Source organism: Hylaeus volcanicus, chromosome 3 (assembly GCF_026283585.1).
Source record: "Hylaeus volcanicus isolate JK05 chromosome 3, UHH_iyHylVolc1.0_haploid, whole genome shotgun sequence".
Lineage (NCBI taxonomy): Eukaryota > Metazoa > Arthropoda > Insecta > Hymenoptera > Colletidae > Hylaeus > Hylaeus volcanicus.
Window position 1 is genome coordinate 350,594 of NC_071978.1, and position 15,620 is coordinate 366,213.

General features: G+C 30.3%; 3 protein-coding genes across 7 annotated transcripts; all 3 read left to right on the forward strand.

Moving 5' to 3' along the window:
• The first annotated feature begins 2,933 nt into the window (after positions 1 to 2,933).
• LOC128873932 (pentatricopeptide repeat-containing protein 2, mitochondrial-like) lies at positions 2,934 to 5,125 on the forward strand. Its single transcript, XM_054117978.1, has 5 exons — positions 2,934 to 3,133; positions 3,231 to 3,754; positions 4,042 to 4,335; positions 4,585 to 4,686; positions 4,766 to 5,125. The coding sequence occupies exons 1-5, from the start codon at positions 3,052 to 3,054 to the stop codon at positions 4,910 to 4,912; spliced, it is 1,149 nt and encodes a 382-aa protein (XP_053973953.1). The 5' UTR covers positions 2,934 to 3,051; the 3' UTR covers positions 4,913 to 5,125.
• A 432-nt stretch (positions 5,126 to 5,557) lies between these two features.
• Positions 5,558 to 8,906, forward strand: LOC128873934 (mitochondrial nicotinamide adenine dinucleotide transporter SLC25A51). Of its 3 annotated transcripts, none has more exons than XM_054117986.1 (4): positions 5,558 to 6,180; positions 6,526 to 6,796; positions 6,886 to 7,162; positions 8,555 to 8,906. In XM_054117986.1, the coding sequence occupies exons 2-4, from the start codon at positions 6,650 to 6,652 to the stop codon at positions 8,578 to 8,580; spliced, it is 450 nt and encodes a 149-aa protein (XP_053973961.1). In that variant the 5' UTR covers positions 5,558 to 6,180; positions 6,526 to 6,649; the 3' UTR covers positions 8,581 to 8,906. The 3 variants fall into 3 exon arrangements, with proteins under 3 accessions (XP_053973961.1, XP_053973962.1, XP_053973960.1); XM_054117987.1 differs by lacking the exon at positions 8,555 to 8,906 and adding an exon at positions 7,293 to 7,513 and having other exon boundaries at positions 5,559 to 6,180; XM_054117985.1 differs by lacking the exon at positions 8,555 to 8,906 and having other exon boundaries at positions 5,561 to 6,180; positions 6,886 to 8,161.
• Positions 8,907 to 9,131: 225 nt separating this feature from the next.
• Positions 9,132 to 15,322, forward strand: LOC128874466 (gamma-1-syntrophin). 3 transcript variants are annotated; one of them, XM_054119280.1, is made up of 11 exons: positions 9,132 to 9,606; positions 10,274 to 10,378; positions 10,501 to 10,699; positions 11,199 to 11,324; positions 11,399 to 11,560; positions 11,644 to 11,828; positions 11,906 to 12,064; positions 12,125 to 12,349; positions 12,425 to 12,628; positions 12,711 to 12,825; positions 13,028 to 15,322. In XM_054119280.1, exons 1-10 carry the CDS (start codon positions 9,544 to 9,546, stop codon positions 12,816 to 12,818), a joined length of 1,536 nt encoding a protein of 511 aa, XP_053975255.1. In that variant the 5' UTR covers positions 9,132 to 9,543; the 3' UTR covers positions 12,819 to 12,825; positions 13,028 to 15,322. The 3 variants fall into 3 exon arrangements, with proteins under 3 accessions (XP_053975255.1, XP_053975253.1, XP_053975256.1); XM_054119278.1 differs by having other exon boundaries at positions 9,133 to 9,606; positions 12,711 to 15,322; XM_054119281.1 differs by having other exon boundaries at positions 9,133 to 9,606; positions 10,504 to 10,699; positions 12,711 to 15,322.
• The last annotated feature ends 298 nt before the right edge of the window (positions 15,323 to 15,620 follow it).

Sequence of the window (15,620 nt, forward strand, 5' to 3'; positions counted from 1 at the left end):
CTATAAAAAAATGATTCTCAGCAAATAATCATATTTATCACTTGCTTTTAGGAAAAGTTTTATTTAATGAAGGAAATTTTCATTATTTAATATAATGAAAAAATTGACGGTACAAGTATAAAAATTGTAAAACTCTTTCGAATTGTGGTACAATGGATGATGAAACTTTAAACAGGTAAATCTGTTTTTGTATATAGTGGTTTAATGACATTTTTTTTGTCTTATAGATAATGCTTATATAGACTACTTATTTCATTAACATAAAACTAATAATTTTATGTTCAGACTTGCAGTTGAGGCTTTATTGGAAGAAGCAAAACTCGGCGCAAAAAGAGCTGAAATAATGGGTCCTAGTGGATGGATAAAACCAAAGGAATCTGTTAATAAAAGATTCCTCCATTCTACTTTGCGCAATGCAGTTCTTTCAAATAAATATCAAACTAAACGGAAAGAGAAGCAGTTACATAAGCTAGACAATAAATAAAATTAACACAATAAGAAATATAAAAATTATTGAATTATTTATAAATACGTATTTTTTGTATTCATATTGCTCTGCTCTTTAATCTGTTTAGTACTTTTCAAAAGTAACTTATGTTATTAACCTTTCAATAGCCATTTCAATTTTTGCAATTCAGATAGTTGTGTGGATTAAGTCACTTGCACCACATGGTTTAGAAGAATTTGACGATATACAATGGGACTTTACGACTGTGCGATTAATTAAATAGGCATACTTTGTTATTTAATCAGTGAATTGCATGTTTTCTTATTTTTCATTAAATAGTTCTTGTATAAAATATTCTACAAGTACATACATTGTTTAATAAACACCTTAGTAGTGTTACAGCTTTTCATCACAAGTATTTATTGATAATGGTAGTCCAGTTGCAATCTGTAATGTATATGATATATTGCACAATTTTCTTTAGTAATGTATGATTCTACCATTCAAAAATGTTGTTTGTTCAAAATCATTATGAGTTTATATAGACGAATAACTCATGTCCCTTTGAGTATGTAAAATATTTCATTCCTGAAATTACAAAATTAATTAATATTAGTTTTAAAAAATTACGTACTAAATATCACGAACTCGGAAAAAGTATATCTATTAACTTATTGTATATTTCGTTTAGTAAAAATCACTTTAGATTTATAGTATTTATTAAATACAAGTAATTGATAAAATAAATATTTTCAAGATTAGAAAGTAGATATTAGCAAATATTAAAAACTGTGATCAGTGTACAATTTGGAAAATTGTAATTAAAAAATAAATATATATACTATAATGTAGTAAAAATAAATAAAGATTTAATAAAATAAATGGTTTTTCGAAAGGGGCTTTAGGATATTCTTTTTTAATAATACATTAATGATGTGCAATATATCCGATTCCTTTATTTTAAATAAAAATGTGATTACAATTGATTGTTGATAGATAGAGTATTTTCTTCCCTCAATTGCGACAATTTTGTTTAATGACTTATTCACCTAACATAATATGAACCTCATTACTGAAAATTATTTTAATCTATATCTTATAAGCATACAACCACAAATCTTTATGTAATATTCTCCATAGGTTGATTCAAGTCATACCTAATTCCTGAGAATGCTATGGAACTTATGTTAATTGTCATTTTCAACACTTTTATACATAATAACAATGTTTTCAGTAAAGCATGCAAATTTTAGTCTCTAATAATTTCTCAGTGCAAATAAACTGAATTTTTTAAAACTTCAATATATGATTCCTGTAACAGCAATGGCATTGTAGTATTCGTATATGTGTCAAATTAACATTAATTACTGTACACATAAAAGAGTTATAACACTTATAACCTAAACCTGTTAGTTTTATTAACATACACTATACAAGAAATTTTTGTAAAATTCGATAACTGAAATGAATATGTAAGTATCTAGGAAGAACAAAATCGTTTTAATGATACAAATTATTACGTTATTTGTGAAAGAATCACGCGTTCAGAAGTGAAATTGATCGGCGTTACTTTAGTCACGAATTTTCATCAATAAGATTGTTGGTATGTTTCCTTGGTAACGCGAGCTCAACGAATGTGGATATGGAAATGAATCCATACAAACAATCAGTGCTGGCTACATAATTTGCGAGACCCAGTGCACAAAGATATGCGAGGACTTGTTCAAAAAGCAGTAAACAAGTGGCGTTAATGGTAGATTAGTACATGAAGCTTGTTCAATAAAAAATATTGTAATGTTTCTGAAACATAACAGTAATAGTGGTATACATAAACTTACAAAATGAAAAAAAGTAGAAATACAGAATGAGTGTATCATTTTTTATAGTACAGTAAATAGTAATTCCTCGTTAATGTAATATTTTGATTTTTCTGTTTCGTCTTTCTTCAAAATTATTTATTAGGTCATCAAAGTTTATAATTTTGGTAACTTCATTGTAATTGTGTTGAAATATACACTGGAACCTCTCATCATAGACAACTTAGATAACAAGAAAAATCACGATTTAGTGAATTTCATAAAACTGTAAAGTACTGCACCTCAAGGCGTCGCTAATAACCAAGTAGTTGTTGCGACGTTAAACTCGTATATAAAAAATTAAAAAAAAAAAAAAAAACTTTTCTGTGTGCAGTGACCTGTGCGATGCACATGTCCACTAGGTCGACTCTGAAAACCATTCCCGAGATTTTTCCCGTTCTACAACCACGTCTATACTGTTATACCAATAGTTTACTGTAAAGCGTTTCAAATGCATTTTCATGAAAATTCTTGAATAACTTATGAATTTCAGTTGAAATTTTATATGAATAAATTCAATAGTATTGGGTTACTATATAATTTTATCTATATAGCTATATACTCAAAGTACTATGTTCTATGGAAAATCGGAAATCACGTGGTTTGGTTCAATTCTACCGTTTCCGTCGAAACGAGGGGTTCGTTCTTTTCTAAAGGCACTGGAGGAACGAGCGGCTCGTTGTTTCATTATTACAATTGTTCAAGGATAATTTATACAGAATATAACATTCAGTTACTCGTAAAATCATGGCAATCAACATCAGAGGACTTTTTAGATTAAATTTAGGTCTGACACATAATATATTCTGCAAAACTCCTCTTACCAATGGTACGTAATTTTCCTAACCTGTAAGTTAAAGTTAAACATTGAAGAAAATTCTTTAATTTCACTACAACATAACATAATTAATCGTTTCTTTTAATAGGAGTCCGATTTATGTATTCGGAGAAGTATTTAGGTGTATCTACATACGAAAACACAAGATTTATTTTCCGTAATCAATTTGTAACGATAGAAGAAACTTTTCGCTCTAAAATGTTAGAGGTTTGTAAAGCAGAAGACGGTGTGGTTTTCGTAGAAGACGTGAAAGCTATGCTACATTTAGCACAAAACAATGACGACGATATAAAATTAGTAACCCAACTAATAGAGAAATATGTCAATTGTATTAAAGATCAGAAATTTGGTTCATATGTTTTTGGGCCAGTAGTAATGAGAATGTTTTATTATTTAAACAAACCAGAGGCTGCGTTGTCTCTATTTCAGAATCCTTTGTTAGATGAGTTTTTCCAACAGAAAACAACGATTCAAATCTTATTCACTTTGTTATATAAACATGATAAGTTCAATGAAATTGTAGCATTGTACGAACACTTGATGAGTAGTGAAAAAAAGTCGTCTCTTGCACGCTTCTGTATAATTGTAGTGATGGCTGCGTGTTATAAACAGGTACGAAGTTTATTACCTATATATATGTACTTCTCAAAACTTCCACGGACTCCTTTGACGAAAGAAAACTTATGGTAGAGCAAAATTAAATTACTAATTTCCAAATATATATTTCAGTTTTTAATTTAAATTTATTTATTTCTGCTATATTATGTATCTTACATCCACTAACATTTTTATAGATTTTCAGAGGTCCGTGGATCACAATTTTGAGAAATGCTAACTTAAGTAATTCCATCTCCATAAATTAACATCTTAATTATGTTTATATGTGATTACTTTACTAGAATAATCCAGAATCATTCAATTTCGCTGTAAAATGTTGGGAACAACACCAGGGAAAATGTTTGTATTTTGCTAGAAGCCTAGAAATATTGGCAGCTTTAGCAATACGTCAAAATGAACCTCAAATGGCATTAGAATTATTGAGTAGTCTTCACAGACAACAGTATATCACTATCAGATGTCTAAAAATCTTAGCATATTCACAGTGGCAGAAATATATATATATAATTCCACTCTTGAAAAGTACATTGGATGTTGATAATTCTGCGCAGAAACAAACGTATTTTGCTGACGTGGTATGTAAAATTACTTAATGCTTATTCTGTATAATAACACATTTTATTCTTTTCATTTGTAAATTAATGTTTTCTACTTCCACCTCTTGATATTATTGAAACATACATTGAGGTGCTATTTTAACTTTTCTTATAATTATAATTGAGTTTCAATGTATCAAACAAAGTTCAAATATGAAGAATGGAAGTATTGAATAAGAATTTAATTTTGAAAAACCTGAATAATATTCTTTTTTTTTCATATATTAGATTTATCAACTTGAAGAAAATTTAAAAACCGAAAGTGGTGATTGGTCAGAATTGTTAGATTTAATAGAAAATATTAAAAATCACGACGGTCTCACAACTCATGTAAGTTATTTTAAAAATTATTTAAAAATTAATAACTAAACCATTTGATTAATATGTTATTTTCTAATCTTTTTTACAGGCAACTTTAGAAGAACACTTATTGAAGCCTCTCGTTGGTGATCAAAAGTATTTACAAGATAGAGACGGGTTCCGACAAGATCGAGAGAAACCACTGAACCGAAATTTTGGAAATAGGATGAGACTAAGTTCTAGAAATCAAATGTAATGCATTTTTTAATAACTATGTTAGCTGTTAATGAATATTAAAATTCTTAGTAATATTAAATTACGACTTATTGACTGATTCTACAGACACTTTATATTATATCGCGGAAAAGATGTAGATTAGTATATCATAAAAAATACTATTGTATCTTGTATTGTATGCTAATTACCAAACAAATAATACATGTACAAGCATTTGTTATTTTTCCCTCTATTAGTTTTTGTTATACTTCTTCAATTTTAAACATTTTCTAAAATTTGTTGCTTAATGAAAGCTAGGCTTTAAGAAGTTGAATGGTGTCGACTATTTGTTATATGAAGTTTTGGAAATAACAAAAATTAGAAAAAAAGAATGAACCTGAAATGTAGGCCTGTTTTAATTCCTTTTCGTTTTTAATAAAACGTTTTTCATGTTTACGAATATTTATTATTGTTTAAGTGGTCAGAAGTAATGAGAAAGCTGAAGTGTTTGTATTATTTTGGTATTGAATTAAACGACTAAAGTTCAGCAATAGTCATTATTGCACCTGTAATTAATAATGCAGCAGTAGCCGCTGGTTTCAATGCGTTTTCAAAGAAATCTTGTTTCAATGGAAACCTGAGATTTCCGGCGCCGGCGTGATAAGACGCGGTGAGTGTTTCACGACTAATTAGAATTAGATAACTATCTTTTACCTACTGCTGTTTGATCGTTACTAATCGCCGTTATTATTCTCTATTATTGCTTTTATCTTGCATTGATAGAATTTAAATAATAAAATCAATCGATATTGCAAGATAAATTCGATTGCATATATTTTTCTTCTCGATATCAATGTATCATATTTCTTTTGCGTCTTAGATAATTTATATTCTGATGTATCAAAAATAACGAACGAGTCAATTCGTATTATTTTATCGTCTATATTTTCGAGTCTAAATAGTAATCAAAAATACCATGCTACATCGCAAATATACGTTAGATCATAGTTCTTTTCTAACAATAACTGAAAATACAGAAAATCGGTTGATTTGTTCTTTTTGAAAGTAGCACGAGGTTTGATTGGTTTACACATATTATCATTCTAATTGGACACCTTTGTCACCTGGCCTTGCAGAAAGTGCTTTAAAATCTTGACGTTACAACGAAATGTGAGTAATTGGAACCGCTTATTCCAATATTCGGCGAAGAAATGTGGAAGTTTGGTGAATTGTGGCATACGACATATTGAATATACCATGCACGCATGTAAACGGAGAATATGGGTTGAATAATAAATTGCACAAGATGTGAGTTGAATGCTTGTAAAATTGTAATGTCTTTACGTCTGTTCCGAATTTATTATACGAAACTTACATAATGCAACCAGTGATAACATGCTTTATATATCGAGCTTCATTTATTCCCTAACTGTTACGCATATGCAACAATTTGTAGTTATCTTAAAAATGCTTATGAATAATGTATACGAATAAATATATTTTATTATTAACATACTAAACATAATTAATCGTTTTTTTTGCATAATTTACTTATTTAATTATAATTTTCGTCTTTAAATGATTATCATTTGGTGTACATATCTGTGCAATTTGTAACAAATGTAATCCATCATATTATTTTAATTGTTACAGGTAAATGAATTATTCGATCCTAACAATTTGGAAAGAATGATGATACATAAAGAAGATAAACATATATGATTGGCTGTTCTAAATTGTAGTAGTCTATAAATAAATTATCCTATAAAATATTAATATGAGTAACGTCACTTCACAAAACGTTTCAATAGGATCATTGTTAGCGCTTAAGAAAAATGATTTTAAAGAATTTGTTTGTGGTTGGGGGGCTGCTGTCATTAACGTCTCTGTTACCTTTCCTATTAACAAAATTATATTTAGACAGGTATGTAAAAACAACTATTATATTATACCTTATGCGATACATTTATATGCACGTATTGAAATGATCAATTCTTTGCAATTATTATATAGATTTTGGAAGGAGTACCAGCTAATACCGCGTTGCAACAAATATCTAAAGAAGGTGTACGGTTATTGTATCGTGGAATTTTACCACCCCTTTGCCAAAAAACATTGTCGCTTAGTATAATGTTCAGTATGTACGAAGGATGCAAAGATCGTTTGTACATGTTAACGAACAATGATATATTAGTTAGAGTATTAGCAGCTCATTTTGCTGGCACTGCTGAGGCTATACTTACGCCGCTTGAAAGAGTACAAACATTGTTGCAAGATTGGCGGTATCATGGTAAATTGAAGAACACTTCTCATGCATTTAAATATTTATTAAAAAATTATGGTATATCGGAATGTTATCGTGGTTTAGTTCCAATTGTATGTAGGAATGGTAGCTCTAATCTCATGTTCTTTGTTTTAAGAGAACAGTCGAAACGGTTAATGGGCGAACATGATTCGTTATTAACGAGTTTCATTAATGGTGCTTTAATAGGTGGCTTCACAAGTACTGTATTTTATCCGATGAATGTAGTAAAAATTCATATGCAGTCGAAAATAGGCGGTAATTTTGAGAAGTTTCTGACTGTCACTCGTGAAATATATATTACAAGAAACAGAAATATAATGGCATTTTATAAAGGTGTACACTTGAATTACATGAGGTCGTTTATTAGTTGGGGTGTGATAAACACATCTTATGACTTCTTAAAAGGAATCCTATTTCGATAATAACAAACAATAGAAATATTTATATAAAAAAATATTAGTTATTCTAATTAAAACTATTAATCGCACACTTTTCTCGCAATTAATAATTAGCATGAAGATCTATACAGTATTCAGGGTACTATAGAAAAATATTAATTTCTTTACTCGTTTTTGTAACCGAATAATTTTGCAATAAGAAAAAAATGAAATTTATAACTTATGATTCTTGCAAATATTGTAAAAAATATTATAAAGTATTATTTTTTTAATAAGAATAAATAAATGTAAATGATGATAATTGAAATTTGTAAGTACATTACATTAGACTGTAAAGAAAATGATTTCTTATTTATTTAAAAAGCGAATGAAATAGTTCCATTTAGTTTCACTATGCATTTATCATATATATAAGATCATTCGAATAATAGTCAATATAGAACAATAAAATGATTTCTTTGTGATTAGAAATATTGTACTTGATAACTTTTGGGACAGATGAATATGGAATATTTTTTATTGTGCCAAAATTATATACCACTAACAATGTACAAAATATTATAATACAGGATATAACTTTACAAAATCATGTATCATTAACAAATTTAAGTTATTACATTTTTTGTATGTCGACAAGAGTTCACGAATTCTCGGAAAACAAGAAATATATAGTGAAATAAAAATACTACTTCTCGTGATATTTTTGTTTTCATTTCAATCAAAGATATCGTAACAATATTCGAGACAATAAAAGACGCATGTCCTATTAGAATTGAGATTTGAAAACAGAGAAATTTCGCCACTAGAGACGTACTCTGCGAAATAACCATCGGTGAGCCCTGTGTCGTGTAAATCGATGCACCTCGGCCGCGGGCTTTTAGCTACTTTTAGCCCACCACAATTTTTCTGCGTTCCGGTTTAGAGACTTTTCGCTTCGTCGAAACCACAGATCTGAAGGGCGATGCATACCGTGTTTCAGGGTCTCAGCCGTCTCAGGGCTTGTGAGACTGATTGTGAGACAGATGCAATGGAAGGGAAGTTAACCTTCGACAGTCCCCTAGCCATCTTACCTAGGTCAACTCGGACCAACTAAAGACGCTGTCTATGATTATTTGCGTATATAATAGGTTCACTCAGCTAATCTGTATATCATTTTTTCAATAGTAAACATTAGCGATAAATGTAATACTAAAAGAATCAACAACCATATTAAAGTGTACAGATGTATACAGACTTTCATAAAGTCATGGAATTCCTGTTCCATGGAGTTCTATTGTCATAATGAATCCCAATTAGTAATGATGTATCCCCTAAATCAACCCCATAGAATTGTTCAACCATTATATTGAACTGTTATTGACACAATACATTCTTTTTAGAATTGTATTTGAAGACATGTGGCTTCAATTTTGCCGCACTTGGCGCAGATGGCACCTCCAGTTGACCAAAGTATGATGGTCAAAGGTCATCCCAGAAAGCTTTCCGGCCCCCCCCCCCCCGTGATTTAAGCATTGCTCCCCTCGCCAATACTATGTATGTACATAGTACTGGTTACTGGTTACTGGTTACTGGTTACTGGTTACTGGCAGTTACTGGTTACATGTACTGCTCAGTTCAGCTCGGTTCTTCAGGTCCATTCAGGTCCGTGGTCGGAACGTCTCGAAACGTTACGATGCACGGTCCCAAGAATCGTACCATTGAATGAACGTGTTTCGTTGTGAAATATTGCGTGTCGCCACTTATATTCCGGCGTGAGTCGGTGCATCCTTTTTTTCTTTTTATTTGAAAAAGACTCGTGAATATGATCTTGCAGTTTGCACTTCCCTCGCTCGAGTGGCCACAGTCGGGTCGTACGGTCTGCTAGAAACTAACATGCTCGTGATATTAAAGATCCTCGAAATTCTGTCAAATCTAAATCTTTGGCAGTACGGGAAGCTACTCGTGCGGGCTATTTAATCAGGTTGAATAATGAGAATCAACGCAACGAAAATGAGCACTCCGATCGAGGAGAAGATTGATCAGAAGCTGAAGGTGAGAAACTCAGAATTTTTATACGTTTTCTTTCTCTCGTTACTTTTTTTGTCATTCGCTGTGAATATCCTGAAATTTGAATGTTCTCGACGGAAGAATAAACACATGATTTTACACTACGATCGCGCGTTTACAATTTTGAAAGCTACCTCGTCAACAGAATAAAATGAATGGGAAAATGTTATGTCACAGAAAATTGTACTTTTCGTGCAAGGAATACTTGGACCGCGAGTAATAAAAATCTAATATTATCGGGTGTTCTTGTATTATTCTGGAGACGATTTAATTTTACTATGCGGTCGCTTAAGCGTCATAATACATTAGAAAATCGATCTTATTCGATTGAGAATAAGATAAAATTTAGTTCAATGTTGACTGGATTCTAACAGTGTATCTTTGTATTTGAGTGTATATATGCACAGACATTGAAGCAATGCAGTTAATTAATCAATATACAGAGACTTTTTTTACATTAATGGAATTCGTAATTTACTGTGTATTCATTTAGATTTTCAATTATTTTTATGGAATTTTCTTCTCTTTTATTAAGTGTTTGTATACAATTTTTAATTTGTAGTTTAAAGGAGAGTGATTACATAATACTGAAGATAGAGACTAAATTGAAGTAAAAGATATTTTAATTTTTATCATTGTCATTTTCAAAAAGGTGAGGACTGGGATGGTAAGCGTTAGTGATGGAAAAAGTAAACCCATACCAATGCGTTTGCAATTATCTATGGAAGTATTGAAACTTCAAAGAGAAGACTTAGAGGTAAAGTTTACTGTAACCACCATTTTCATTCTAGTTCAATGAATCCATTAATTATTGTACATTATTAAGGACATACAGTTATACATTATATAGATAATAAACAAAATAACACTGATTTTCAGCAGGCAGCGAATCACAATAAGCCACCATTGGATGCCAAAGAGCGAATGGTGCAAATTACTAGACAAAAGGTTGGAGGATTAGGATTGAGTATAAAAGGCGGAGCAGAACATAAACTTCCTGTGCTTATATCTAGAATATATAAAGGCCAAGCTGCTGATCAATGTGGCCAACTATTTGTAGGGGATGCAATTATTAAAGGTAAATATACTATGCTTAGAAAACAAGCTGTTAGAAATTGGTAATTTTACTATTGGTAATTTTTATGAAAAAATTAATATTTTATTTAATTTGAAAATTCTAAAATTATGTTAACTGTAAGATGTTTTTATACGTTCCATATTCTTATATTCCAAAAATGTCCTAGTTCTTCTGTAGCCAGACTAGAATACCTCCCCTAAAACTCTGTTCTCAATTCTGTAATAGTTGAACTACTACTTTCTATGCAACCTGCATTGAATGCTTATTCTATTTATGTCACACCTGTCAATATTGGTTTCTTCTTTTGAAACAAAGTTTCTATGTTATCTATCCATCTGTACTGCAAACTGAATCCTGCATTTAAGCTACAAATGAAACTATGTTAAATTATGTTTTGCCTACAAATTAAATGCGTTTTTGGTAATATAATTAGTTAATTTATGGTTTTTCTTAAGCATATGGTTTGTTTGTTTTTCAAAAATATACAATGTTTTTGTAGTGAACGGAGAATACATAACTGCATGTAACCATGATGATGCTGTAAACATCTTAAGGAATGCTGGTGACATAGTTGTTTTAACAGTCAAACATTATCGAGCAGCTAAACCATTTCTACAAAAAAATGGTAAACCCGACTTTACGCACATATACGGTTACATATTGTAATTCTTTATAATACTTATTTGGTATTGCTTTTAGAAAAAGAGGAAAAATTGGATAATGTTGCGAATGGCGGTTCAGACGACGAATGGTTATCGTCTAATAGACAAGGGGGTAGTCCTAGATGCGGCCACAGTCGACAAAGCTCGAACGCATCCGTCGTTTCGATACAGTGCAAAAAATGGGTGGATGTTATAACAGGTTACAACATTTTTTTTTTTAATCTTTTACTTTTATGTAATTACCTCAAACGTACAATAATGAATGATATTGTATCGTTACAGTTCCGCTAATGATGGCATACGTAACAAGATACATCTTTGGAACGGACAAATTAAGAAGAAATGCGTTCGAAGTAAGAGGGTTGAATGGTGCGCGTACTGGCGTTATACACTGCGATGATAGTGCCATTCTGAGTCAATGGTTAAAGTATATTACTGATAATATCACGGGCTTAACACATCTGCAGGTAAAGAAACTTATTTATTTTTGTATTAATTTAATACTTGTAATGTAGCAAATAAAATAATTCATACTTATTTTCAGATGAAATTGTACAACCGCAATTTCGGAGTGGGTGAACGTATCGAGTACATGGGTTGGGTAAACGAAGCAGTAAGCAATAGTAATCAACCATGGCAAAGTTACAGGCCAAGATTTTTAGCTCTAAAAGGGCCTGATTTGTTGTTATTCGAAACACCTCCTGTAAGTATTAATCATTATACGCTCGAGATATTTGAATATTGACGAATATTTACTTTACAGTGCAATATAGGAGATTGGTCGCGATGCGCATTGACTTTCAAAGTGTATCAAACTATGTTCCGCGTGATGCGAGAATCCGAAAATGTAGACGAGAGACAACATTGTTTTCTAGCACAAAGTCCAGGTAAACCTCCACGATATCTCAGCGTTGAAACAAGACAAGAACTCTTAAGAGTCGAGGCAGCATGGCATACTGCGGTTTGTTCAGCTGTTACACATTTAAAAGTTGGTACTATACTTCTACTTTATGTATTAAATGTTACTTTTAAAACCTTCATGATTCATACACTTTTATCGCAGAGTAAAACATTTCCTGTCACTTTTAACGGAAGAAGTGCTGGATTAACATTAGAATGGACTCAAGGGTTCACTCTTTCTTACGAAGATATCGGAGAGATCGTGTGGCGTTATAAATTCTCTCAATTGAGAGGATCCAGCGACGATGGAAAGAGCAGACTGAAGTTACACTTTCAAGAACCTGACAGCATCGCAATCGAGACAAAGGTATTTTACATTGATAAAAGTGAATAAAATAAATACAATTTATTTATTGTATTTAATATTTTACTTTTTTTTGTACTTGTAGGAATTGGAATGTTCTCAGCTACAGAATCTACTGTTCTGTATGCATGCATTTTTGACTGCAAAAGTTGCCGCAGTTGATCCAACCTTTTTAAAATCAACAACTCCATAAGATTAAAGTAAGTAATATTGCCAATAAATAAGAAAATGAATCACTGTTCAACATTCATATATTTACATAGGCGTACAGAAATACTTATGGTTATTGAATTAAAACAAAGTTCATGTCAAATACTAGTCAATTTCCAAGAAGGAATGTCTTTATAAGTTCTGAGAGATTATATAAATTTTTTACTTTAATGCTTCCAATTTATTTACAAGGAATATCGATGGATTATTATGTAGTTGGTAATGCTAATTGCTAGAAGTCATTTTATTTATATATACTGTTATGTACCTTGCTATTGATTAAGCACTGCTATTTATTTTTTTACACTGAATAAATTAGACGTTTTTAGAACATTTATATTTCAATGCAAGATTTCAAGCTGACTATAAAACATAAACGCAACTGCTTTAATTTTAAAAGCATTGTTTTATATAATATTTGTTTTTATATGAAAAAATAATTATTTGCATTTATTATGTAAAAAAAAAAAACAAACGTTATGTCAAAAATTTAAAAATTCTTAATGCGCTCGTTCATGATTTTTAAGTTCCAACGATAAGGCAATATTCTTTAAGCACTGATTCACACATTCATGTGTTGAGTTACCTTTCGCGTATATGTGGTGCCTTAAAAACCATGAACAAGGTGTAATTAATAATAAGTTAAAAAGAGTCATCGAAGTTGTATAGTCCTTTAGAACAGCAAGTTTTATGCATCTAATGCCAACAAATGTACGATTTACGAGGAAACTTTATCTTGTGTTAGATACAGAAATATGAGATTATATTAGTCTAACGTTAATTTTAAATCAGTATTAATTAATTGAAACAAAATCGTGGTGTAACAACCTAATAGCAATAAGTAGTAACATTAGACCATGGTGGCCATCTATGAGAAAATTTATTTATTAATATATAAATAATGAGAGCTAGATCACAGGGAGCAAACATATGAATCATTGGGGCTTGTTATTAGACAAGCTTTATAAATAATTGAATTGTCAATCTTTTTAATGAAATTTAGCAGTGCATTTTAAAAGAAATTCCTGTTTATATTTATAACAATAAGTTAGAAACAGATTCTAAATTATACATTCTAAGATTCACTTACATATTCCAATTGTTTTTTAGTACAAAAGAATTCTAATGTACAAAAGTCCGTTGTATTGTGTTATGGAAATTTATTCTTCTCTATGTCTCTATCATCTTTAAAAGTTCAAACGTTACTAATTACACAAAGTAACTTTCAGAACAAATATCACACTCTGTGCAATTAACCTATCAATTTATAATTCTATTTAGAGCAATAAATGTACATTGAATCAAGAAACAAACCAAATGCCGTTTAGTACACAAACTGCACTTTGTATTAATCACAATACACGATTTCTATCGTTAGGATATTGTAAGAATTTTATGATAACCATCAGAGAAAGTAATAAAACTGTACATGTTTACAGTTGCATAGATCGATACACTTTATTCGTTGATCAATAATTTAACATTGTCAGCCCGTAATTTATTGCGACAAAATGTATTATTTGTATGCATTATGTGAAAATAGTTTTTAATGATAAGGAGATTCTCAGAGGTTTAATTTTCATTGCACATTTTAAGGGTCTCCAGTTACTCGTAGAAAGTGCCTAAACAAATATATATAATACAATAGGAATTATGAAAACAAATTTGTTTTCATGTATAATGTAATTAATTTCAACCGTTTTATTCTCTTAGACTAAAGTATAAGGCTGTTACCATGGTCAGAATTTTGAATACTATTGTAATTTAATTATCACCGAAAGGCACTCTAGGAAATAAACATCGCTTTATTGTACTACAATATTTTATAGTATTCTGTGTAATATAATGTGTTTTTATGTTCTTTGTTCAGAACATTATCACATACGTATAGTAACACCGAATGATAATGCAGTTAGAAGTTAAGCGAAACTCATTACTGAATTTAATTACAGATGCATTGCGGTGAGTTTTTATAAAGTTTAATGCTGTTAGCAAAAGGTAAAATAGTTCAGAATGCAAATACAGGGAAAAAATACTGTTTGTAGACATATCCACTTGTTAGATTTGCAATTCATAAAAGTGTAATATCCGAGAACGTATAAGTAATTCCAATACAAGCTAATATATCCAGAAAGCAATTGTAACTGTGTGTTATATTTATTAAGTACAAGATACGTTACGATATTCTGTAACGACATTGCTGTTTTCTATTATACATGTACATCGCATGCATTCTATAGTTAAATTTAGATTACAATAAAGAACTGCACAATTACATTGTATAGATAAAATAAGCAAGAGAACGTGAAACTGATCTGCAAAAGTTCAATATAACGCTATGCATAGATATTTCGTTGACATTTATCGTTTCTTTCAAGACTAATTTGTAACATACAATATTTAAATTTATCCTAAGTTACACGACAGTGTCAATGTACATAAGAAAACACGGCCATACATTTTCTAAATATTAAGCTTTAAGTTTGAGACAACTGTTATTCTAAAATCCCACTTCTTCCTAATTCTCGTCAAATACAAGGAAAATTTGTTTCGTAACAATGTTAAATCAATGTGGGATTAAAGAATTACTGACTGCTAAAAGTAAAAGAAATCACGAAACATTCTTATCTTATATTTTAAAATATAGTTTATGTGTTATAATGTCTATCCTCCCATTGACAATATGTTTTAAAATATATTATTGTTAGAAGTTAAAGCATCAAATTTACAATATTTTTTAAAATTCCTACTTCCCCTATAAATATAGTCTATCAACGATTTACGT